The sequence below is a fragment of the Podarcis bocagei genome (assembly GCF_964188305.1).
Source record: "Podarcis bocagei genome assembly, chromosome: 3".
Classification (NCBI taxonomy): Eukaryota; Metazoa; Chordata; class Lepidosauria; order Squamata; family Lacertidae; genus Podarcis; species Podarcis bocagei.
Window position 1 is genome coordinate 107,510,132 of NC_138127.1, and position 26,144 is coordinate 107,536,275.

Here is a 26,144-nt window from a genome sequence, read left to right on the forward strand (position 1 = left end):
CACCTGCGCAGACACGGCGCTTCGAGTAGCGGGTGTTTCACGTTACGGACAGGCCTCCGGAATGGATTCTGTCCGTAACACGAGGCACCACTGTAAGCTGTGTTGACCAGATTGCTGGGGAGCAACAACATCTGTCTGTAGGCAGCCAGCGTAGCAGCCTGTCAGTATAGTTTTTGCTTATTCATAAACGGGTTTGGAGTGTGTCCATATCCCCATCCCCAGCAAACTTAGCCTTTTGCCCTGTGCTTGAAGACATCTGCATCAGAAAAATCTGTTGGGTTTTTGCATGCCGCTATGCTGACATTGGAGTATGCGGGTGGTGCTGTGGGTTAAACCACAGAGCCTAGGACTTGCTGATCAGAAGGTCGGCAGTTTGAATCCCCGCCACGGGGTGAGCTCCCATTGCTCGGTCCCTGTTCCTGCCAACCTAGCAGTTCGAAAGCACGTCAAAGTACAAGTAGATAAATAGGTAAGACTCCAGTGGGAAGGTAAACGGTGTTTCTTGTGCTGCTCTGGTTTGCCAGAAGCGGCTTAGTCATGCTGGCCACATGACCCGGAAGCTGTACGCCGGCTCCCTCGGCCAATAAAGTGAGGTGAGCGCCGCAACCCCCGAGTCGGCCACGACTGGTCCTAATGGTCAGGGGTCCCTTTACCTTTACCCTGACATTAGGAGCTGGAACTCACCATTGTGGGAAATTGCACCTCTCTCAAAATTAAAAATGGTTCTCAGGTAATGAACGGCACTGTGGCTTATGTGAGAGGCATTTTGAAATGCATGTTAAGGACTCTTCCTGAAATGAAATAGCTAAATCCAAATGTTTTTTGAATGGCCATATAGTTATGGAAGATCAAAGGTACCGAAGAAGTATACCTCACTTACTAGATGTGTAGGGACTTGGGGAAAAACCTTAGTTTTCTGCATTCTCCTCCCAAACCGACAACCTCCTATGTAGGTTCTTCTGACCTTGCTGTATCCTTTGAATGGAAAGGGGCCTTCATTTCCTGGCTGGACTGATGTCTAGGCTTCACCTGTAGCGAATATTTCCCAAGGTGGTGATGCGAATTTGACACCCGTGGCTTTTTCCAAGCATAGCAAGCTGATAATTATCTCGGGATGGAATTTTCTTTCAGTTTCGGTGAAGCAAAAGAATAGCTCCTTTTAGGACCCGTGGTATCCCCCTCCTCTCCCCCAACCCTTTCCCCTTCCTGTGATATTCCTTATCTACAAATGGCTTTTCTCATGGCCAGGTTACCTTTTAAAGGAACCCAAACCCCTTTCTATCAATGCCAATGCTGCGCTCCGTAAGGCAGAGTGGGAGTGGGGTTAGTTCTGGGAATCCAATTTCCTTTTGGGAGCCAGCCTCAAGAGGGACCCAAATTCATGAGGACCAGCATCATGCTTCGTAGGTGCTTCGTAGAGCCAGTGTGGTGTAGTGGTTAAGAGCGGTAGTCACGTAATCTGGGAAACCGGGTTCGCGTCTCCGCTCCTCCACATGCAGCTGCTGGGTGACCTTGGGCCAGTCACACTTCTTTGAAGTCTCTCAGCCCCACTCACCTCACAGAGTGTTTGTTGTGGGGGAGGAAGGGAAAGGAGATTGTTAGCCGCTTTGAGACTCCTGAAGGGGAGTGAAAGGCGGGATATCAAATCCAAACTCTTCTTCTTCTTCTTCTTCTTCGGCGTTTGGAAATATTGGGATTCGCCCCCCCTTGCAGTAGAACAGTGTATAGCATGTTCCTCACCTCCTGCATTTGAAAGCTTACAGCCTAGCGACTTAAAAATCCCAATTAGTGACAGATTGGAGGTGGGAGGGAAAGCAGTGGTAGATTAACCGCCATAGCAGGTGTGCGCTTCAAAGGGACACTCAGAAGTGGAAATAAAACCTATTTGCATTTCCCGGAGAAAACCCAGGGAAAGCGTTATCCTGGGTGCATAGCCTGGTATTTCAGAAATGTCTCGCCATATTTTCCATCTGCCTCCACACCCTACTGGCCCGTGGACTGGCTATGCCCCCGAGGCCTTGTCATCCTGAATTTGTCGTCTTGGTGTTTACCTTCAGCGCGGCAGGGAAAGGAAGGGGCACGGACCCACTGGAAAGCTGAAACTGTCGCAGCGGCCTTGGTTTGGTGGGAGAGAGGATTAGGAGACCCTGCTCTGTGGGCACGATGGGCAAGTGTTGGGGACAGTGACGGAATCCATCCATTTGCTTATTCGATTCCGTTTGTAAATTGCTTCCCATAAAATACCTTGAAGGGAGCTCGCAGAATTGATTTACTGCTTTTATGTGTTGGCACCTGTCTGTCTTAAAAAGCAGAGACATCACCTTGCCGACAAAGGTCCATATAGTTCAAGCTATGGTTTTCCCTGTAGTGATGTATGGAAGTGAGAGCTGGACCATAAAGAAGGCTGATCGCCGAAGAATGGATGCTTTTGAATTATGGTGCTGGAGGAGACTCTTGAGAGTCCCATGGACTGCAAGAAGACCAAACATATCCATTCTGAAGGAAATCAGCCCTGAGTGCTCACTGGAAGGACAGATCCTGAAGCTGAGGCTCCAAGACTTTGGCCAGCTCGTGAGAAGAGAAGACTCCCTGGAAAAGACCCTGATGTTGGGAAAGATGGAGGGCACAAGGAGAAGGGGACGACAGAGGATGAGATGGTGGCACAGTGTTCTCGAAGCTACAAACATGAGTCTGACCAAACTGCGGGAGGCAGTGGAAGACAGGAGTGCCTGGCGTTCTCTGGTCCAGGGGGTCATGAAGAGTCGGTCACGACTAAATGACTAAACAACAACCTGTCTGTCTCTTGGGAGACAGTGGAGGAGTATACCTTTTTTGGGTGTGAAGTCAAGCCGTTGGGAGAGTTGATGGTTGGGCCGGTGACCTGTTTGGGAATCGCGAAAGGAGAAATATTCAATATTTATTTCATTGCATCTTGCCTTTCCCCGCAGAGAACTTCAGGTGGTTCATGTCCAGGTGGTTCATGTGATTCTTCGATGTTTCCACTCCCATTTTATCCTTACAACAAATCTGCATCTTGATTGTTGTTGTTTAGTCGTTTAGTCATTTCCGACTCTTGTCTGACTCCTGTCTTCCACTGCCTCCTGCAGTTTGTTCAAACTCATCCTGGTAGCTTTGAGAACACTGTCCCACCATCTCGTCCTCTGTCGTCCCCTTCTCCTTGTGGCCTCCATCTTTCCCAACATCAGGGTCTTTTCCAGGGAGTCTTCTCTTCTCATGAGGTGGCCAACGTCTTGAAGCCTCAGACCAAAAGGTGTGATTGACCTAGGGCAGGGGTGCCCAAATGTTTTTCAAAGAGGGCCAGATTTGATGAAGTGAATATTAGTTGGGGCTGACCAAAGTTGTTGACATTTTTTTAGGGTTGAAGTTGTTGAGCTTTTGGGGGGATTTTACCCCAGGAAATAAACTGCCACAGGGGCTGGATTAAACCGACCAGTGGGCCGGATTAGGCCCCCGGAGCGGGCTTTGGACATGCCTGACCTAGGGTCACTCGTGGCGTTTGTAGCCTGGCGGGGATTTGAACTTTGGTTTTTCCAGCCCTGGCCTAACCACTGCCCCATGTCAGATCTGATCAAATCCACTCCTGTCATTTCCGACGAGATTCAGTTCAGTCCGTTCCCATGCTGCTCTGTTGATACGGCAGAGCAGTATTTATTTAGGGAGAGAGAGGCGGGGATGGGGGTCTCCAGTTGTTCAGCCTGGGTGTGTTTGACATCACCTCCCTGGACCATATCAAGACAGCAAGGTCTTCAAACAACGGGAATGGAGGCACCTGCTCTGGCTTCTTGTGCAAAGACGTAGACTGGAGTTGGCCACAATCTTCTGCAACAGCCTTCTCTCTAATCCAGCAGTTCTCAACCTGTGGGTCCCCAGATGTTGGACTACAACTCCCATCATCCCTGAGCTCTGGCCTTGCTATCTAGGGGTGATGGGAGTTGTAGTTCCACAACACCTGGGGACCCGCAGGTTGAGAAAGGCTGCTCTAATCTGTCTTCCGACAAGCCCTCCATATATCTTGGACTATGACCCCGGTCCCTGTGCTTGCTGAGGCTTGATGGGAATTGTAGTCCCAAACATATCCACCATGTTGTTCTTCTTCATTGCACCTGCTGTTATGCTACGGCCCACCTGTAGGCTCATAAAAGCCAGAGACTCCCTTGGAAATGTTGGGAGGTCTTCCTTTCGGGGGCCAATATTGAGCTTTTAGGTGTGATTTAGTTTTTAGCGTGGTTTCCTTAAACCAACCTTCATCCATGGGAATGGAGCCTCGGGCAGGAGCAGCCGGAAGTTCATAGAAAATATATTAATAATAAAAATAAAAATTTATTTATATCCCCAGCCGAAGCCGGGCTCAGAGCAGCTAACAACAGTAAAATAATACAGCATTCTAAAATCAATTCCTTAAAAAATCAGTTCAAATCAAATTGATGGCAACCATTGGGTTAGAGTTCTGTGAAGATTACCAAAGGAGGGGGTCAGGCTGTGCCTTGGCCAGAGGCGTAGTGGAACAGCTCTGTCTTGCAGGCCCTGCGGAAAGATGTCAAGTCCCACAGGGCCCTAGTCTCTTGGGACAGAGCATTCCACCAGATCGGGGCCACAGCTGAAAAAGCCCTGGCTCTGGTTGAGGCCAGCCTAACCTCTCTGTGGCCCAGGATCTCCAAGATGTTTTTGTTTGAAGACCGTAAGGTCCTCCGTGGGACATACCAGGAGAGGCGGTCCCGTAGGTACGAGGGTCCTAGTTTGTATAGGGCTTTAAAGGTTAAAACCAGCACCTTAAACCTGATCCTGTACTCTGCTGGAAGCCAGTGCAGCTGGTATAGCACCGGGTGAATGTGATCCCGTGGCCAGGACCCCGTAAGGAGTCTCGCCGTGGCATTCTGCACCTGCTGGAGTTTCTGGGTCAGTCTCAAGGGCATAAATTGCATGCCTTTTTCGTGGCGGATGTAGAATCACAGAACTGTAGAGTCCAACCCCCTGCAATACCGGTACCACCATGTTGCAGTTGTTCCGCAAGAGTCTTATCCAGAAACGCTTAAAATTTCAAGAGTCTCGGTGTGTGTATGGACTTAGGCTTCTTTTACGCTCGTGTGTCACTGGTGGGGCAGAGGCCTGCTTTGCTGCCTTCTCGCTTGCCTGGAGCCAATATCTGAGTAAACAGCTGTGTGGCAGCCCTTTGCTTCTCTTCCTGCCCTCTGTGCCAGCCTCTGGGGCTCGTTTGCCAGCTGCAAATCGCTCCGCAAGTCCTTTCCTGGTGGCGTCTCTGTAAAACTGGGGGAACCACGCTGGAACGACCCGGCAGCTGCGACAGTGTGGGTGAGCAGTCAGAGTGAGGCCCTTAGTTTGTGCCAGTGGGTGGGGGCCAAACAGGACCCAAGAGGCTAAAAATCTGTATGGAAAGATTGATTTTAAAACTCATCAGTAGGAGGACCAGTGAATGAACGCCGGCATATCAAAGACGTTTTCGTCCGATTTGATTCACTATATTTCTGTTTGGTTTGCAATGTTTTCCTTCAAATGAATCGCAAAGCGGCTTACAAAAGATAAATAGCAGTAATGTCCCAGAACATCACAAATGCAGCGTAAATTACACTGAATAGATAGCAAATCATCTGTGAAACATTTGCAAGTCATCATTAAAACAATTGCGGCCTATGAAACTCTGTTAACAAAACAAAATAAGCCATGCAGCAGAATTATAACAAAAGTCACACAGGAGTCACTGCAGCCTTCTTGATCTGTAAAACAGGTATAATAATAATAGCTTCAGAGAGAAATTTAACTTATAGATAGATGTATCTTTAACTTGAGGAAGGGAGGAGCACAATGAACGGTATATACAAACAATGATTTTTATTATTTTTATGAAAATGAAAAATAGGATAGGAATATACAACTTTTGAACTGCACTGAAGGGCACCGTTGACTGTTGCGATTAATAATTATGACGTGCGTTGTAGGTTATCAAGCAACTAAATAACGGCAGCGCAAAACTAGCCGTATCTTTTAACCTGACTTTCAAGCATCTCGGTGAATTGGGAAGCTCAGCAGAAATGTTCCAGCTGCACCACGAAATGCCTCTGATTTTAAGGCAGGCTTTTGACGTTCTCTTTCCTTTCCCTCTTTTTTTTTTTTGTTTCTAATAGAAATAGACCTGCATACGAAATGTGTGGTGGATGTGGACGAAAACAAAGTTATCCTTCATCCTGTGAACACGAACCTTTCGAAAGGGGATGCCAGGTAAGTCTTCATTTTCCTCAGGAAGGAGAAACGAGAGTGTGATGGTGCTGGTTTAATTGGTTCGCTGCTGATGCAATTTCTTTTCTTGTGTATTTGTGTGCATAGCTGTCAACCGTCCCTTATTTGGCGGGAAACTCCCTTATCCCAGCGCCGTTTCCCGCTACTGTCCCTTATTGATGATATCCCTTAAATTTCCCGGGTTTCAAAGGAAGCAGCTCCTCTCCCTCCCTCCCTGCCGGCCAGGGAGGAGGGAGGCTCCAACTGTGTTGCTTGGCTGCCCGGCCCGGCCCCCTCTGGCCCCCTCTCACCAGCCTTGGCCCCCAGGAGCCCCTCCCTGCCGGGACTGGTGGGAGCCTCAGGCCCTTCCGCCACCTTCCTCCTTCTGAGTGTCTGCCTGGGGCCTCCCCTCTGCCCTGTGCCGCCGCGCTCGCTAGGACGTACTGCGGCTGCGCTGCCGAAGGACCCAGATAAGATGGGCAGCCTGGCGTGGCCTATGAATTGCTGAGGAGCCTTGAGAGGAGAGCGAGGGCAACCATAAAGAAAGCAGTTCAGAGAGAGGAGGAGGAGGAGGCGGAGGCACGGGCAGGTGTTCCAAGGGCTACAAGGGAAGGACCGCAATCGCTTCTCCCATAGATTTGTAGTGGTAGACTAGCATAGATGGTCTGATCTGTGGGTTTACTTCGGGCGCTCTTCCACCCTCCTTCCTCCCGCCCCACCTGATGGAACTGAGAGCTGCAGATGGAGCACGAGAGAAAAGATGCAGAACGGCAGCAGCATCTTCGTAGCTTGGACTTCGTTTTGCGCAAAAAGTGGTTGCTGCTTGTAGTTCTTTAATTGCAGTATTTCATCAGCTGATGTCTTGAGCAGCAACCTCTGGAAACGAAGGGCTAAAAACCGACGCCGCTCTCCCAAATTACCTGGTCCCTTTTAACTTGGTATTTCAGCTGGTTGACTAAAATCCCTTATTTTGGCTGCTGGTCCCTTATTTTCAAGGCTGCTGGGCCCTTATTTTCAAATCTGTAAGTTGACAGCTATGTTTGTGTGTGGCAGATACAGGAGACTGGTTTTTTTTTGGGGGGGGGGTTGCCGGTTGGTGCGGGGAGCCGTTCAATCTGACTTGGCTGCTTCCAGCCTAGCAACCCTCCAAACACGTATTTTCGTCATGCTTCGCTACGTTTCTGAAAACGTGGTTGAAATATATTGCTGTTGTAAAAATGGCTGCTCCTCCCTCCCTCATATTTCCAACCACAGTGTGGGGAGTTGCTCAGAACTTGTCTGGTTTCGTCTTCTTTTCCCTCCACCCCTCCTTCCCAGGGCATAAAATATGACTGTTTTCAATGTGACAGCCAGATTTGGGGCAGGCTCAAATGTCGTCTTGTTAGAAGGAAATGTATTTAGACGTTGAAGCAAATTTGCTCTCCTGGCTAGTGGGGGAAGGCAGGGAAATTAATAGGTCCTGATTGGAAGGCGACGGGTGTCGCTTCTGGATGTGAGGTAGAGAGGGTTGCTAAATGTTGAGAGCCTTTCTGTGAGAAGGAATACCAGCTCAGCTTTGCCCCAGCTGGCGCCTTTGTGATGTTTTGGACTACATCTCCCATGGGGCTGATGGGAGTCGTAGTCAAAAACATCTGGAAGGTGCCAGCTCTAGTCAGGCTGCTGCTGTTGGACCATGACTCCCATCAGGTGGTCAGGGATGAGATTCGGCCTGCTATTTTGTTTTATTCATTTGATTGACACATTTCTCCCTCTGCCCTTCAGCCATAAAAGCCCCTTAGAGCGGCTTGCAACGATCAATAATAAGACAGACATGTGTCTCAGAGACATGGGCTCTGGAGGGTTCTGCACTGCAGCCCACCAAGGCCTTGATTCAATAAGCTCCCTCTGCAATACGTCGAAGAGCTTGTATTAGTTTCCCTTAATCTCTGACCTCGTATTGACCAGTCCCCCAGAAAACATCCATATCCCTTTCTCTCGGGAGAATATCTATTACACACATGTCTGTGTGCACTTCTTGCAAATGGCAGATTTCCCTTGCAGCCGGGGGAGGAGATTCTTTCTCAGTCTTGGCCGAAGAAGATCCCCGAGGCTGCAATTTTATACCCACTTACCTGGGAGTAAGCCCCATTGAAGTCACTGGGCCCTGCTTCTGAGTAGATGGGTATAGGATTTCACTGTGCATCTGAATTCATGGAATCGTAGAATTATAGACTCAGAAGGGTAATCGCATCCGGCCCCCTAGAATGCAGGGATTTGCTTCTACTAGTTATGGATGGTTGTGAACCGGTTCCTATCCACGAAATCACACATACAGTGGTGCCTCGCAAGACGAAATTAATTCGTTCCCCAAGTTTTTTCTTCTTGCGAGTTTTTCGTCTTGCGAAGCACGGTTTCCCATAGGAATGCATTGAAAATCAATCAATGCGTTCCTATGGAAACCGCCTTCAGACCAGGTCCGGGGACAGTCTGTCCCCCGACCTCTTCTGAAGGCTGGGGAGGGGGACAAGGGCTTTTCTTCCCACCGCCAGCCTTCAGAAGGCTGTTCTGAAGGCTGGCGGTGGGAAGAAAAGCCCTTCTCCCCACCTCCCGCCCCGTAAGCTCCGGGGACAGGAGGGCTTTGCTGCCGACCGCCAGCATTTTTAAAGCCCCCGCTGTCCCGGGGCGATTTTAAAATGCTGGCGGGCGGCAGCGAAGGCTTCGCTGTCGCCCGCCAGCATTTTAAGATCGCCCAGGACAGCGGAGAAGTCTGTCCCGGGCAGGCAGGCGGGGGAGCAAAGACTTTTGCCCCCCGCCAGCCTTCAGAAGAGGTCCAGGACCTCTTCTGAAGGCCGGCGGTGGGCGAAAGTCTTTCCTCCCGACCGCCAGCATTTTAAAAGAGGTCCCCGGAGATTTCCCTATGGGCTTTCTTCTTGCGAAGCAAGCCCATAGGGAAATTCGTCTTGCGGAACGACTCAAAAACGGAAAACTCTTTCGTCTTGCGAGTTTTTCATTTAGCGAGGCGTTCGTCTTGCGAGGCACCACTGTACAATGCAAATTCCAGCCCTGAGATGCTGCTTTGTGGAGTGATAAATCCCAGAGAGCAGGTGAAATTCCAGATTCTGGTGTGGCTACGTCTGAGCTGTACTGCCATATTACTAATGCTGTTTCAGCTCACCTTAAGTAGCTGTTTGGTTAGCTGAAGGCATGTATGACGTGTATCTCTAGTAGCAGAGATGAAAAGCAGGGTTATAATCAAGCTCACTCAAATGGTGCGATTCTGCAGAAGCACAGGATTCCGCTTATGGAAAATATTTGCTAGCAAAATGAGTTTCAATAGGGACCGATGTCAGGTTCTGCGGTTAGGCAGGAAGAACCAGATGCACAAATATAAATTGGGGGTCACCTGGCTTACTAGCAGTACATGTGGAAAGGATCTAGGAGTCTTGGTGGACCACAAGCTCAACAGTGTGGTGCAGCAGCAAAAAAAGCTAACGCTATTCTAGGCTGCATCAACAGAAGTCCAGTGTCCAGATCAAGGGAAGTGATAGTACCACTCTGTCCTGCCTTGGTCAGACCACACCTGGTGTCCAATTCTGGCACCACAGTTTAAGAAGGATGTTGACAAGCTGGAACGTGCAACCAAGATGATCAAGGGTCTGGAAACCAAGCCTTATGAGGAATGGTTGAAGGAGCTGGGTGTGTTTAGCCTGTGAAAGAGGAGACTGAGAGGAGATATGAGAGCCATCTTCAAATATCTCAAGGGCTGTCACATGGAAGACAGAGCAAGCTTGCTTCCTCCTGCTCCATCTTGGAAGTTCATAGTTATAAAAACAGCTATAGTTGGAACATGGTCATCTTTCAGCATGAGAAGATCTGAGTAAACAACCAGGGTTAGGAGCCCCTAGAATGGCTCCTGAGGCAGGATCCATTGTTTGTGGGCTGGGGGCCAAAGCCCCTTCGCGTTGCAAAACTTTGAGCTCCCCAACATTATCAAGAGGCCATCAAATATTCTGGCAGCGTTGGTGTCTTTTGCTCTTCTCGTTCCACTCATATAAGCTGCCAACATCTATTCTGTTTGTTGCCGACGAGGGTGTCCGGATTCTACTGGGAAGGTGACCCGGAAACTGCAACTAATCCAGAATGCGGCAGCTAGACTGGTGACTGGGAGCGGCCGCCAAGACCACATAACACCGGTCTTGAAAGACCTACATTGGCTCCCAGTACGTTTCTGAGCACAATTCAAAGTGTTGGTGCTGACCTTGAAAACCCTAAACGGCCTTGGCCCAGTATACCTGAAGGAGCGTCTCCACCCCCATCGTTCTGCCCGGACGCTGAGGTCCAGCGCCGAGGGCCTTCTGGCGGTTCCCTCATTGCGAGAAGCCATGTTACAGGGAACCAGGCAGAGGGCCTTCTGGGTGGTGGTGGTGCCCGCCCTGAGAACAACAACTACCAGACTTTTAGAAGACATCTGAAGGCAGCCCTGTTAAGGGAAGCTTTTAATGTTTAATGGGTTTTTGTATTTTAATATTCTGTTGGAAGCCACCCATAGTGGCTGGGGAAACCCAGCCAGATGGGCGGGGTAGAAATAATAAATTATTATTATTATTATTATTATTATTATTATTAGGAGAGAAGGAGTGAGGTAGAAATCTGGAGGAGGTGTGGGCAGGTACCGCCCTTCCATGTGGTCCCTAGAAGCAATTTGCAGGCAGGATCAGGACTTCTGTGGACTTGAACTTGGAGCTTCTCGATTTCATTGACTCAGCTCCTCGTTACTGGATTGGAAATTGATGGGAAGTCCATTCTTCCCTGCAGCAAAGACTGTGGAAACCAGCACAGACTAAACACCATTTGGCTTCTGCCTGGCTGGTAGAAAACCACAAGAACGAGGCTGTCAAACATGGGAACCTCAGGGAGCAGCAGGGGAACGTGCAATTAGGATTCATGGCTCTGGGGTGGGTGGCCGGCCAGCCGAGCGATTTTTGCGCTGCAACTTTCACTTCCGTGAACTAAGCCCACTCCCTTCGGCACGGGGCAAAGTTCACACTCCCCTATCAGGATCACAAGGTAGGTTTGTGTGCTTTGAAGGCTGGCACCCGTCCCGGCGTCTGAGCAAACAGCCCAAATAGCTCCAGCGCGGATCTGAGAAACCACAGGGGATGTTGTTGTTATTGTGGCGGAGGCTTGCAATGCAAGGAGGAGAGGGATTCTTTCCCATCAGGACGCCGGGTCCTGGGGTCACATCGCCACCTCGGGTTTTTAAAAAACAGTGATGGTGGTTAGAAAGTTCTGGGCTGCGCATTCCTCTCTTTTTCCAGATCTCAGGGAAATGCAGCGCTGAGTCAAGGTCTGTCCCGCGTAAGATCGGATCCTTTTTTGGGGGGGGAGCCTGATAGTGCAGGGGCTGGGTGTCTTTCAAAGGCTCTGTCATAGCTGACTGCCTTTGTTAGGAGGAGCACTTAAATCACAGATAGCCCCTTGGGCAAGGCTATAATAGCATGTAATTGATGAAGCATCAGAATCAATTGCGGACTGGCCTGTCGCAGGCTTGGACCGCCTGCAAAATGAACTGCGGTTTGGTTGCATCAGTTACAACCAGCCTGCAACCTTCCTTGAAGGAGGGAGCCGGCTGTGCTTTTCTGCCACATGTGATATGTTGTGAGCTGTTGTAAACACAATCTGCCGTTTTCCCCCTTATGGGGTATCCAAGAGCCCATATAGAGTCCTTATGTAGGTTCCCTATTGGTAGTAGGAAATAACAGAGGCCAACCAGAGAATATTGAGAAGCAAAGCAGCTAGTAAGCCTGATCTTTATTGATCTGTTGCAACAGGGTGCTCCCCTCACCCGCAGGAGGACAGAGGAGGAACCCAGAACCAAGGTGTGCCTGCCCTTATATAGTGGTACCTCAGGATGCGAATGGGATCCTTTCCGGAGCCCCGTTTGCATCCTGAAGCGAACGTAACAAGCAACAGCGCGTCTGCACATGCGCAGGTCGCGTTTTGCCACTTCTACATATGCGCGTGATGTCATTTTGAGCGTCTGCGCATGCATGAGTGGCGAAACCCGGAAGTAACGTGCTCAATTCCTTCCGGGTTGCCGCAGAGCGCAACTCGAATGCGCTCAACCCGAAGCACATTCAACCCGAGGTATGACTGTATAGACATTTAAAATTCCCTGCCCTGGAGCTCAAGACCACCCCTCCATACATCATACATAGATCACAGCAGGGGTGTAACCCAAGACCACCCCCCGCAAACATCATACCTACATCACAGAAAAGGTGGTCTGCAACAGAAACTTGAATGTTGTTCTCTTTCCTGTCTGCCAGGTTTTCTGATAATGCCTTATCTCATTGCCTTTCCTGGTAGTCTGGCCATTCCTTTGAGATGGTGATTACCCAATTCCTGTAACAAGGAAGGTTTTTTTCACCTCCTCCCTCCTTGCAGAGAAACATTTGGTCAGCTTGGGAGTCAAAATGATTTCAGGACTGTATTTCTGTGCTGCTTCAGACATGTGGCTTACGTGTTTGCTTGGTTTATTTATGAACATTTATTATATATCTAAGACCTTAAAATTCTTATCACAGAGCAAAAGAGACGTGCTATGTTGAGGCCTTGAAGGCCAGATTACTGCTGTTCTCCTCCTCACCCCCAACAAAACTCTGGGGGAAGAGCATGCGAACCAAGTCTGCATGTTTAATTCTTAATTCCATTTACAGTCGTACCTTGGTTGCCGAACGCCTTGGAACTTGCATGTTTCAGCTCCTGAACGATCAAAAACCAGAAGTGAGCGTACTGGTTTCCGAACGATTTACAGAAACTGAACATCTGGCGTGGCTTCCAATTGGCTGCAGGACGCTCCTGCAGCCAACCAGAAGCTGTGTATTGGTTTTCAAACAGTTCCAGATGTTGAATGGACTCCCGGAACGCATTCTGTTTAAGAACCATGATAAGGTAAACGGACCCCTGGCCATTAGGTCCAGTTGTGGCCGACTCTGGGGTTGCGGTGCTCATCTCTCTTTACTGGCCGAGGGAGTCGGCGTACAGCTTCCGGGTCATGTGGCCAGCATGACTAAGCCGCTTCTGGCGAACCAGAGCAGCGCACGGAAACGCCGTTTACCTTCCCGCTGGAGCGGTACCTATTTATCTACTTGCTCTCTGACGTGCTTTCAAACTGCTAGGTTGGCAGGAGCAGGGACCGAGCAACGGGAGCTCACCCCGTTGCGGGGATTCAAACAGCCAACCTTCTGATCGGCAAGTCCTAGGCTCTGTGGTTTAACCCACAGCGCCACCCGCACCCCCCAAGAACCAGGGTACGACTCTGTTAAATTTGTACACCGCCCTGTACCCGTATATCTCAGGGCAGTTCACAACATAAAATCACAGTATAAAATGCACAATAAAATACCAAAACGAAGACAACCCAATAATCTCCCCTTCCACAACACATCTTAAAATGGCATTGATTCTGTGCTGTTGGACAGAGCTAGGAGATCTGGAAATACAGCTTCTCCATAGCCATGATTTCATGCCATTTCAAAACGTAAAAAAAGAACCCCAAACATTATGGTGATGAATTGCAACTTTTGACTCCTTGGGCAGTAATGCAGATTTCTTATTATAAGTGTTGGCGATGCATAGGGCATTGGGTTGATGCAGAGGTCATTGTGTGCGGTGGAAACATCTGTTCAGAAGGCAGAGCTGGGGAAAGAAGCGTTGCATGTGAAGCCATGCTCGGAAAAAGCCCCCCGGTGGCGCGCTTCAATAAATCAGGGCTCTTTCCTCACCTGGAAAAACGAATTTTGCTCTCGGCACCTTACCCTGGAGCAAAGCGCTTGCATCTGCGGTGGGGAGCGTGTCAGTCATCACATGCCTGGGAACGCTTCTGTGGGAGGAGAGTTTGAAAAATGTGAGACGGAACCGGGAGTTTCTGTTCCTGTTTTTTAAGAAATGATTTTGACCGTTGCTCCCCCCCCCTTCTTGAGTGGTGAAGCTATGCCTCTCCCAGTATTGGGGGATGGAGTTGGAGGATGGATGGCGGCCAACAGATTGAGGTTGAATCCTGACAACACAGAAGTACTGTTCTTGGGGGACAGGAGGCGGGCAGGTGTGGAGGACTCCCTTGTCCTGAATGGGGTAACTGTGCCCCTGAAGGACCAGGTGCGCAGCCTGGGAGTCATTTTGGACTCACAGCTGTCCATGGGGGCACAGGTCAATTCTGTGTCCAGGGCGGCTGTCTTACCAGCTCCATCTGGTATGCAGGATGAGACCCTCCCTGCCTGCAGATTGTCTGGCCAGAGTGGTTCATGCTCTGGTTAGCTCTCGCTTAGACTGCTGCAATGCGCTCCATGTGGGGCTACCTTTGAAGGTGACCTGGAAACTGCAACTAATCCAGAATGCGGCAGCTAGACTGGTGACTGGGAGCAGCCACCGAGACCACATAACACCGGTCTTGAAAGACCTACATTGGCTCCCAGTACGTTTCCGAGCACAATTCAAAGTGTTGGTGCTGACCTTGAAAGCCCTTTAAAGCCCTAAATGGCCTCGGCCCAGAATACCTGAAGGAGCATCTCCACCCCCATCATTCTGTCCGGACACTGAGGTCCAGCTCTGAGGGCCTTCTGGTGGTTCCCTCCCTGCGAGAAGTGAGGTTACAGGGAACCAGACAGAGGGCATTCTCAGTAGTGACACCCGCCTGTGGAACGCCCTCCCTTCAGATGTGAAGGAAATAAGCAGCTATCCTATTTTTAAAAGACATCTGAAGGCAGCCCTGTTTAGGGAAGTTTTTAATGCCATATCGTTTTTAACACTCGACTGGGAGCCGCCCAGAGTGGCAGGGGAAACTCAGCCGGATGGGCGGAATATAAATTATTATTATTATTATTATCATCATCATCATCATCATCATCATCATCATCATCAATCATCATCATCATCATCTTTGCCAAACTGCAGTTCCCATTATCCCTGATCCCTGTCCTGGCTGGGACTGATGGGAGTCGGGAGTTTTAGTGCAGGGCCAGTTATAGCCTCTCCCCTTCTAAAGTTCTGGGTTCTACTTCTGCCCTCCTCCAGATTTAGTTCCCTGTGTGGTTGCAATGTGCATATCCCCAGTGGCACAGTGGATCGGTGCGTCCAGCTGTTAACCCGAAAACTGATGCTTTGAGCCCACCCTGTCTAGCTCTATACAGTCATACCTCGGATAACAGCTGCTTCAGGTTGCATTTTTTGGGGTTAAAGACCGCTGAAACCCGGAAGTACCGTAACGGGTTACTTCCGGGTTTCGGCGGTCGCGCGAACACAGAAGCGCTGAATTGCAACCTGCGCTTGCACAGACGCGGGTTGCGAACATGCATCCCGCATGGATCACTTTCGCAACCCGTAGTGTCCACTGTAATTTTATTCTGTGAACCGCCTTGAGACCCTCGGATATAGGGCGGTACGCGGGTGGCGCTGTGGTCTAAACCACAGAGCCTAGGGCTTGCCGATCAGAAGGTTGGCGGTTTGAATCCCCGCGACGGGGTGAGCTCCCGTTGCTCGGTCCCTGCTCCTGCCAACCTAGCAGTTCGAAAGCACGTCAAAGAGCAAGTAGATAAATAGGTACAGCTCCGGCGGGAAGGTAAACGGCGTTTCCGTGCGCTGCTCTGGTTCGGCAGAAGCGGCTTAGTCATGCTGGCCACATGACCTGGAAGCTGTACGCCGGCTCCCTCGGCCAATAAAGCGAGATGAGCACCACAACCCCAGAGTCGGTCACGACTGGACCTAATGGCCAGGGGTCCCTTTACCTTACCATGGTACTTAAAGAGAATGCGTTCTGGGAGTCCATTCAACATCTGGAACTGTTTGAAAACCAATACACTGCTTCTGGTTGGCTGCAGGAGCGTCCTGCAGCCAATTGGAAGCAACGCCAGATGTTCAGTTTCCGAAAATCATTTGGAAACCAGTACGCTCACTTCTGGTTTTTGATCGTTCAAGCTGAAACATGCAAGTTCCAAGGCGTTCGGCAACCAAGGTACGACTGTAAATGGAATTAAGAATTAAACATGCAGACTGCTCCGGCAGGAAGGTAAACAGTGTTTCCGTGCATTGCTCTGGTTCACCGGAAGCAGCTTAGTCATGCTGGCCACATGACTCGGAAGCTGTACGCCGGCTCGCTCGGCCAGTAAAGCGAGATGAGCACTGCAACCCCAGAGTTGGTCACGACTGGACCTAATGATCAGGGGTCCCTTTACCTATAAATTTAATTTAATAATATTAATCGATCCCAGCCAAAATGGCTGTGATGAGAGTTGTAGTCCAAATCGTCTGGAGGGGCACCTGCTTGGTGATGGGTGACGTGCTGTTTTTTAACAAAGTTTCCAAGGTGGTCTAGGGGGAAAAGCCATTATTTTTTATTTTTAAAAAAACTAAACAGAAATAGAGGTATCAGTGGCAGGGGATGAGATAAATTCAACTTTCAGGGCTTTGAAAGAATCAGAGCATTTTTGCTTCAGTGAACTTCCAAAGGACGAGCATTCGATTATTTTCAGGGGCCACCACAGCACAGGCCCTGCTCCTGGTAGACGCAGGTTTTTCTTGGTTAATCTCAGAGGCTGGAGGAAGGTGGTTGTGCGTGGGTGGATATGTTCCCTGAGACAGTTTGAACCCCAAACAGACAAATGAGAGCACTAATTCAGTCCTCAAGGACACGAGCTCTTTGTTAAATCCCTAAAACGAGGGAGAAACTTTCCCCTGGGCGTACTCTGCATAACTGTAGAGCGAGGTTTTCCCCTTGAGCTCCTTCTGGCTATCCTTGTTGGGTTTAGTCATCCAAAGATGATCATATTAGCGTTTTGTCAACAAACAGCCCGGAGGAGAAATGTGCTTTTTCTTAGGTGGTGTGTTTGGGTCTTTGTGTGTGAGATTTTATACTTTCTAGGTGAGGGGGGGGCGGTGGTGGAATTGCCTGTGATCCCCCCCCCCCCGCCTTTTACTAGAAAAAGCTGACTGAGAGGTCAATATAACTGGTATTTCTTGGCTATAGCCAAACATTTGCTCCTGAGCTGGCCCCTTTCATATATATTTTTTTATTTTCAGTGCATGAGATTGTTTGCTTTGAGTAAACGTCCAGGTCTCCCAACAAGGCTCTGGAGTCGAGTGCTTCTGTTATATATTAACCCAGTTTAGCCTTGTGCATGAAGTCTTTTTTTTGCAATTCTGAATTGCCCATTAGGGAAACCTCATAGGTGTGGCTACCATGAGCCAATCTCTGAGGAAGAGCCAAGTTCCTCCTCATGGAGGAAACCTACCCAACGGGTAATTCTGGTCCATAGACTCCAGTCTTGTGACCATCCACTCTCCCTGGTTGCTGGCACTCCCATTGCAGTGAGATGTCTGGGACCTGGGGCTTAGTGCAAGTCAAGGGGCCTGAGGCTAAAGACCAGCTTCGGCCAAACTTGGGTCTCCAGCGGTTGTCGGACTACAACTCCCATCATCCCTGACCAGTAGCTATGGATGATGGGTGTTGTAGTCCCAGCAACAGCGGGGGACCCAGGTTGTTGAGAAACACTGGTTAAGACTTTAAAGGACCAAAGGAAAATAGCAGTATGTGCAACATGTCCACCCATGTAAACTGGCGTTCAAACCATTTTGGATCCAACTTTACGGCCATCTATCATGGGTGCTTTAGCTGAGATTCCTGCGTGGCAGGGGGTTGGGCTAGATGACCGCTGAGGGTCCCTTCCAAGTTTACAATTCTATGATTTTCAGGCCCACACAGCCCACTTTCAAAACAACCAAAACCTTCGCCCTGGAATCACTTCTTAAGTGCAGGCGGCTGTGCAGGAATTTTTTTGTTGGCGCACTGCGGTGATGAACCGATTACAGTTGGTTGTTCCCAGCTTTGGGTGGTTCGGAGCTGGCGATAAATCCTTTTAAATCTCTCTCTACTTAGAAAAAACCCCACTTACCCAGGCAAGCCCGGACACTGAGGTCCAACTCCAAGGGCTTTCTGGAGGTTCCTTCACTGAATTGATGAGGTTTTGATGTTTTATTGTGTTTGCCAATCAGAAGATCGGCAGTTTGAATCCCCGAACGGGGTGAGCTCCCGTTGCTCAGTCCCTTCTCCTGCCAACCTAGCAGTTCGAAAGCACATCAAAGTGCAAGTAGATAAACAGGTACCGCTCCGGTGGGAAGGTAAACGGCGTTTCCGTGCGCTGCTCTGGTTCGCCAGAAGCGGCTTAGTCATGCCGGAAGCTGTACGCCGGCTTCCTCAGCCAGTAAAGTGAGATGAGCGCCGCAACCCCAGAGTCGGTCACGACTGGACCTAATGGTCAGGGATCCCTTTACCTTTACCTAATATTCAGTTGGAAGCCGCCAAAAGTGGCTGGGGAAACGCAGCCATATGGGCAGGGTATAAATATTTTTTTATTATTAGTAGTACAGTGGTACCTCTGGATACGAACGGGATCCGTTCCGGAGCCCCGTTCGCATCCAGAAGCAAACGTAACTAGTGACGGCACATCTGCGCACATGCACGTCACTTTTCTCCGCTTCTGCACATGCGTGTGACGTCATTTTGAGCGTCTGCGCATGCGCAAGCGGCGAAACCCGGAAGTAACACACTCTATTACTTCCGGGTTGCCACGGAGCGCAACTCGGATTTGCTCAACCCGAAGTGCTTTCAACCCGAGGTATGACTTTACTGTAGTAGTAGTAGTACCCTCCAGTTTTCAGCATAGTGATGGCTTCAGCTTGTGGTTTTCTTTCTTGACCCACCTCGGAGTGCATCTCTTGCCCCCTTCCTGTCTGGCCCGGCTGTCAGTTCTGCCAGCATGGCATGCGGGGCTCGCCATTGAAATCCATATGTGAGCCTCTCCGCTCGAAAACAGATGCAAGATAAAACAAAAACGGGGGGCTTCATTTCCATCCCCAATACACCAGGGCTTCTGCTGAAAGGAAGATTTTTAATTAATGAGATCCCCAGGGACTGAGTAAGATACTTTCCCCTTTGTCTTCTGTGACATCTCTGTCCGTATCTCTTTGCGCCGCAGACAAAGGCAGAGAAGGCCCTTTTCCCTTCCCCACGAAACCCAGCATTTTATAGGGCTCTTTTATTGAGGGGTCCTCTTTATAAGTCCGTTTTACAGGAAGGCAACATCTGCTGTTGGCCGTGCAGAAGGCAAGGACCCTTCGCTCTGGGCTGGGTCTGCCCTTTTGACAAGAGAAACCAGACAAGACTACCAGCCTTCGGCCGTCACCGTCCCCCTTCTTCGCACTCCTGCTTTTAAGCAATACTGTATAATTTTAATGGGGGCAGCTCCTTCTATACCTGCTCTGACATTTCACAAAGGAGGATCTGGGGCCGGAGGAATCCTTTGGCACAACTTGTTGACCGACTCTCCCTGCCCGAGACGGCTGCTTTCTTCTCCTATTAAAGCCAGCGCCGTTTTTGAGAATGGAGCCTGTTACAGAAGAATGTTCATAATCCTAATATTAAGGAGCAACAAGTAGAGCTGGATAGAAATATTTCAGATTCCTAGGGGCTGGCCTGAGATTTCCCGGAGCCTGCAGAAATGTTCAACGTGCTGGCGCGTTGCAACATGGAGAGGCGGGGGGCAGTTGCGATGGGCATTGCCACCCACTCGTTCCACGCCTTCTGTGTCCCCCAAAACACACTTTCAGAAGTCGCTTTAGTGCCTCATAAGCAGGGAGAGTGAGGGCAAAACGTCCAGGCCCTTTTGCTCGTAGAGCAGGGGTAGACAACCTAAGGCCCGTGGGCTGAATGCGGCCCAATCGCCTTCTGAATCCGGCCTGCGCTCGGTGCGGGACTCAGCATATTTTTACATGAGTAGAATGTGTGCTTTTATTTAAAATTCATCTTTGGGTTATTTGTAGGGCATAGGAATTTGTTCAATTTTTCTCTCTCCAAAATATAGTCTGACCCCCCACAAGGTCTGAGGGACGGTGGACTGGCCCACGGCTGAAAAAGTTTGCTGATCCCTGTTGCAGAGCCTTAGATTTAAATTCTAGCACAAGTTCCTAAAGGGTAAAGTAAAGGTAAAGGGACCCCTGACCATTAGGTCCAGTCGTGACCGACTCTGGGGTTGCAGCGCTCATCTCATTTTATTGGCCGAGGGAGCTAGCGTACAGCTTCCGGGTCATGTGGCCAGCATGACTAAGCCACTTCTGGCGAACCAGAGCAGCGCACGGAAACGCCGTTTACCTTCCCACCAGAGTGGTACCTATTTATCTACTTGCACTTTCACGTGCTTTCGAACTGCTAGGTTGGCAGGAGCAGGGACTGAACAAGGGGAGCTTACCCGTCGCGGGGATTCGAACCGCCAACCTTCTGATCGGCACGTCCTAGGATCTGTGGTTTAACCCACAGCGCCACCCGCGTCCCTTCCTAAAGGGTAAAAGGATGCTAAACGCTGCTCCTTGCAAGGACGTGATTGATGGTGGTTGTCTGACTGAACCCAGAGTACTCATGAATGGTTCCTCGTCGTCCTAGAAGAAAGTTACGAATGGGGTGCTGCAGGGTTCTGTCCTAGCCCTGTTGTTCAGCGTCTCTATAAACAACTTGGATGAAGGAATTGCGGGGATGCCTCAACGCTGGGCAAAAGATCCCTGCATTGCAATTCTGTGATTCTTGAGACAGTGGAACGGTCTCCCTCAGGAAGTTGTGAATTCTCCTTCCTTGGAGGTTTTTAAGCAGAGGTCGGATGACCATCTGTCAGGGATGCTATAGCTGAGATTTCTGCATTGCAGGGGGCTGGACTAGAATCATTATTTTTTAAGCAGTTATTCAAAAGTTACAATGCAATACATTTTCAATCAATATATCCCCTTGGGGTCCCTTCCAGCTCTGCAATTCTGTGAAACAGCCATTCTTTTCCTGTTTGCAATTTTTGCAGGAGAGTGCAAGAGACCTGAGTTGCAAAAACCATTCTTGCCGGAGGTCTGAACTGATTGCTTGCAGGGGGGCTCCTCCTGCGTCCCCCCTCCCATCTTTCCATCTGTTTCTTTCCCCCTCCTGCCTTCCTCCGCTTCCTCCGTGATTCTGTCCACCCCCGTCCACACACACAAAATGAGGCCAAAGGCCCGAGGCTGCAGGTTGCCTATTCTTTTGTCAACTGAAGGGGGTGCCCCCTTGCAAGCTGTTCACCCTCCACAGCCAGCTTCCTCCACCCTCACACACAGGATGAAGGGGAGCACCAGGCGGCCAGTCATGGCTCAGAGCATCTCCTTTTCAGGCACAGTGCCACAGGCTCAGTCCCCAGCATCTCCAGGGAAGGCTAGGAGAGAACCCTGCCAGAAGTCCTGGACAGCCGCTGCCAGCCAGTGTAGGAAGTACTGAGCTATATATAAGTGTAGGGCAGCTTCTTCTGTTCCTAGTCACCAGAGTTCTCTCTCCTGCCAGAGATTCTCTCTCGTGCTCAGATAGTATTGCCCCTGGGGCTACCCTTTCTTTTTGGCAGCTCTTGGTGGGCGTTATTTTTCTGCATGGGTATTTGATCTCTGCTAAACGGTAAAGGGGAACCTCCCCCCATCCTATTTCCCATTGTTGTTTAGTTGTTTAGTCATGTCCGACTCTTCGTGACCCCCTGGACCAGAGCACGCCAGGCACTCCTGTCTTCTACTGCCTCCCGCAGTTTGGTCAGACTCATGCTTCGAGAACACTGTCCCACCATCTCGTCCTCTGTCATCCCCTTCTCCTTGTGCCCTCCATCTTTCCCCAACATCAGGGTCTTTTCTAGGGAGTCTTCTCTTCTCCTGAGGTGGCCAAAGTATTGGAGCCTCAGCTTCACGGTCTTTCCTTCCAGTGAGCACTCAGGGCTGATTTCCTTAAGAATGGATCAGTTTGAGCACACTATTTCCCATAGGCATTATTTTCCCATAGGCACTAATTCCCATAGGCACACTAAATAATAAGAATAAGAATACCCCGCCCATCTGGCTGGGTTTCCCCAGCCACTCTGGGTGGCTTCCAACAAAATATTAAAAATACAATAAAACAATAAAAATCTCCCTAAACAGGACTGCCTTCAGATGTCTTCTAAAGGCCAGACAGTTGTTTATCTCCTTGACATCTGATGGGAGGACGTTCCACAGGGCCGGTTCCACTACCGAGAAGGCCGTCTGCTTGGTTCCCTGTAACTTGGCTTCTTGCAGTGAGGAAACCGCCAGAAGGCCCTCGGAGCTGGACCTCAGTGTCCGGGCTGAACAATGGGGATGGAGATGCTTCTTCATGGAGACGCTCTTTTACGTGCAGGGATGTGGGTGGCGCTGTGGTCTAAACCACTGAGCCTCTTGGTCTTGCCAATCAGAAGGTTGGTGGTTCGAATCCGCACAATGGAGTGAGGTCCCATTGCTCTGTCCCAGCTCCTGCCTACCTAGCAGTTCGAAAGCACGCCAGTGCAAATAGATAAAGAGGTACCACTGTGGCAGGAAGGTAAATGGTGTTTCCATGAGCTCTGGTTTCTGTCACGGTGTTCCTTTGCACCATAAGCGGTTTAGTCCTGCTGGGCACATGACCTGGAAAAATGTCTGTGGACAAACGCCGACTCCCTCGGCCTGGAAGTGAGATGAGTGCCACAACCCCATAGTCTCGTTGGGCTGGACTTAACCTTCCAGGGGTCCTTTACCTTTACCTTCACATGCAGACTTGACTAACGTAAGATGCAGTAGTTCTCTACCCTTCTTAGTTTTTATTTTGCGCAATCTGTTGCATTGGCGGCTGGCTTGCACAATTCCCATAAATCTTCTTGTGGTGAATCTGCGGAGAGTTATAGCCCGGAAAGCAGAGGCGCCTTTTCCGACACCCTGCAAACTGAATTTCTTTCCTAAATCATAAGGTGACTCGTGGGCGTAGCACTGGATCGCAGCTGGAATGCCTTTCCTTATCAGTATGTTGTTGGCATAGTTAGAAAATGTGCTTTGCAGTTTCACCCTCTCCTGCAGTGACTCTTTCAATGTAATTGTTAATTTGGGATTGTTGTAAACAAAAATCTGCCCTTTTCCCTGCCCTGAAGCTCAAGACCACCCCTCCATACATCATACATACATCACAGAAGGGGTGTAACCTAAGACCACCCCCCAGATACATCATACCTACATCACAGAAAAGGCGGTCTACAGCTGAAATCTGAGTGTGTTGTTTATCTCGTCTGACAGCTTACCTGTTTAATGGTCACTTGATTGGATTGCCTGGCGAGCCTGGCCAGTCTTTTGTAGTGATAAATACTTAGTTCCTGGGCCAGGTCACAGGCTCACACCTTATTCATATCTTAAATGTGCCCTTAAGACAGGATTTGTGAGGAAAGAGACAATGGGGAGGTTTTCCCACTTTGACCTTGCAGAGAAAACATTGGCTCAGTTTGGGAATCAAAATGGTTTCAGGTCGGTCTTCCTGTGCTGATCTATGTATGTGCTTGGTTGGTACACTTATGAACATTTAACATATACCTAAGACCTCAAAATTCCTATCACAGGATGGTAGAACTTCACAGCGTGGACCTCACCAGGGTCAGTGTTGTTGACTTGGTTGTGGATCTCCTGCTTATCACTTTCCCCTGCCCTCTCGAGGTTTCCTTTACAGGTGGAGGAGGTTTGGATGCTTTCCCACCACAAATTGGTTAATAAATATCACTGGACTGGTGTCTGTTTGCTTTGCTGAGCTGGCTCAGCTGTTCTCCTCCTCCTCTGCTGCTGCCTTGGAGATTAAGCCAGGTACTTTCACATCATTCCCCTTCTAGGCTATTTGTAAGTTTGCAGCCGATAAGGAAGCCTTTATCTACTCAGTGAGCAATAGATCGGAGATGTTTGCATATATAGCTTTTTGTCCTCCCTTAAACCCTTCAAGGGCGCTCTCTTTTTCAAAATTTTTTATTCATTTCATAACACAAATGAAGAACACAAACAGAAAAAACAAACAATACAAACAAATTCTTGTCATATCCTTATTTTTCTAAACATTGTTAATTGGGCTTCCCCAAGTCCCACCTATCTGATTTTCAATTTACTTCATCTTTAGCAGTTTACATATATCATAGTTTCTAACCATCTTTTTTTTAAAATCACACTTAAAATAACTTCACATTTTATCACTTACAAATAATACTGTTTTAAAATACACTATCTTCTACTTCTAACACTACAGCCTATATCCACTTCCAAAGCTATACTAAGATTTAAATATTCACATATTTTTTTCAAATATTCCGTAAACTTCTTCCAGTCTTCTTCCACCGTCTCTTCTCTCTGGTCTCGGAGTCTCCCGGTCAGTTCGGCAAGTTCCATATAGTCCATCATCTTCATCTGCCATTCTTCGATAGTTGGTAAATCTTGTTTCTGCCAATTCTTTGTTAGCAATATTCTCGCAGCTGTTGTGGCATACAGAAAAAAGTAACATCCTTTTGGGGGATTTCACCCCCCAAGGGCGCTCTCTTGCGTGAGCTGGAGAATCAAGAGACCTTTCTAAGGGAAGGCTCTCTGCTCCTGAGCTTGTAGCTTGAAGGAAGTGTGTACTTGAGAAGCAACCAGTACTTTGTTGTTTGTTGTTTAGTCGTGTCCGACTCTTCGTGACCCCCTGGACCGGAGCACGCCAGGCACTCCTGTCTTCCACTGCTTCCCGCAGTTTAGTCAAACTCATGCTGGTAGCTTTGAGAACACTGTCCAACCATCTCGTCATCTGTCGTCCCCTTCTCCTTGTGCCCTCCATCTTTCCCAACATCAGGGTCTTTTCCAGGGAGTCTTCTCTTCTCCTGAGGTGGCCAAAGTCTTGGAGCCTCAGCTTCAGGATCTGTCCTTCAAGTGAGCACTCAGGGCTGATTTCCTTCAGAATGGAGAGGTTTGATCTTCTTGCAGTCCATGGGACTCTCAAGAGTCTCCTCCAGCACCATAATTCAAAAGCCTCAATTCTTCGGCGATCAGCCTTCTTTGTGGTCCAGCTCTCACTTCCATACATCACTACTGGGAAAACCGTAGCTTTAACTATACAGACCTTTGTTGGCAAGGTGATGTCTCTGCTTTTTACGGTGTCTACAACCAGTACTAAGGTAAAATTAAATGGACCCCTGACCATTAGGTCCAGTCGTGACCGACTCTGGGGTTGCGGCGCTCATCTCGCTTTATTGGCCGAGGGAGCCGGCGTACAGCTTCCGGGTCATGTGGCCAGCATGACTAAGCCGCTTCTGGCGAACCAGAGCAGCGCACGGAAACGCTGTTTATCTTCCTGCCAGAGTGGTACCTATTTATCTACTTGCACTTTGACGTGCTTTCGAACTGCTAGGTTGGCAGGAGCAGGGACTGAGCAATGGGTGCTCACCACATCACAGGGATTCGAACCACCGACCTTCTGATCAGCAAGTCCTAGGCTCTGTGGTTTAACCCACAGCGCCACCCGCGTCCCTACAACCAGTACTAGGCGAACCCAAAAGGAAGCAGTCTTGTGGCATCAGAAAATAAAGAAGGAAGAGTGACCGCTCGGTGGTAGACCATTTGCTTGCACGCAGGAAATCCCCAGCAGGGCTGGGAAAACACCCCTGTCTGAAATCCTGGAGAGCTGCTGCCACCCAGTACTGACATTACTGAGCTCAATTGACCAGTGGTTTCACTCTGTTTAAAGCAGTGTCCTGTGTAAGAGGTGCTGGCTTTGGAAAACTCACAAGTGGGGAAAGGTAGGAGCCGATGTCCCCTGCCCCAGAATTGTAGAATCGGAAGGGACCCTGAGGGTCATCCAGTCCAATCCTCTGCGATGCAGCTGTCCCATACGAGGATCGAACCTGCACCCTCATCGTCATCAGCACCAGAGCTATCTTTTGCTTATAGGGAAGACGAAAAGCTACCATGGGGGCCATTTGAAATAACTGCACCTCCTCAAAAATGACAAAATAATGGGCGCGTGATCGTTAGGACACTTTCCCCGGTGGGTG

At 49.4% G+C, this 26,144-nt stretch overlaps 1 protein-coding gene and 1 long non-coding RNA gene across 2 annotated transcripts in view; one reads left to right on the plus strand and one right to left on the minus strand.

The window, feature by feature from the left end:
• LOC308584266 overlaps positions 1–26,144 on the minus strand; it is a 480,133-nt gene that overhangs the window by 357,953 nt on the left and 96,036 nt on the right. Inside the window, exon 2 of the long non-coding RNA XR_014006721.1 lies at positions 23,272–25,123. This is a non-coding gene — a long non-coding RNA (uncharacterized lncRNA). The remainder of the gene's footprint in view (positions 1–23,271; positions 25,124–26,144) is intronic.
• Positions 1–26,144, plus strand: part of KIF13B (kinesin family member 13B) — a 204,265-nt gene that overhangs the window by 17,820 nt on the left and 160,301 nt on the right. The window contains 1 exon segment of the mRNA XM_081188907.1: positions 6,162–6,255. Coding sequence (XP_081045033.1) covers positions 6,162–6,255 — 94 coding nt within the window.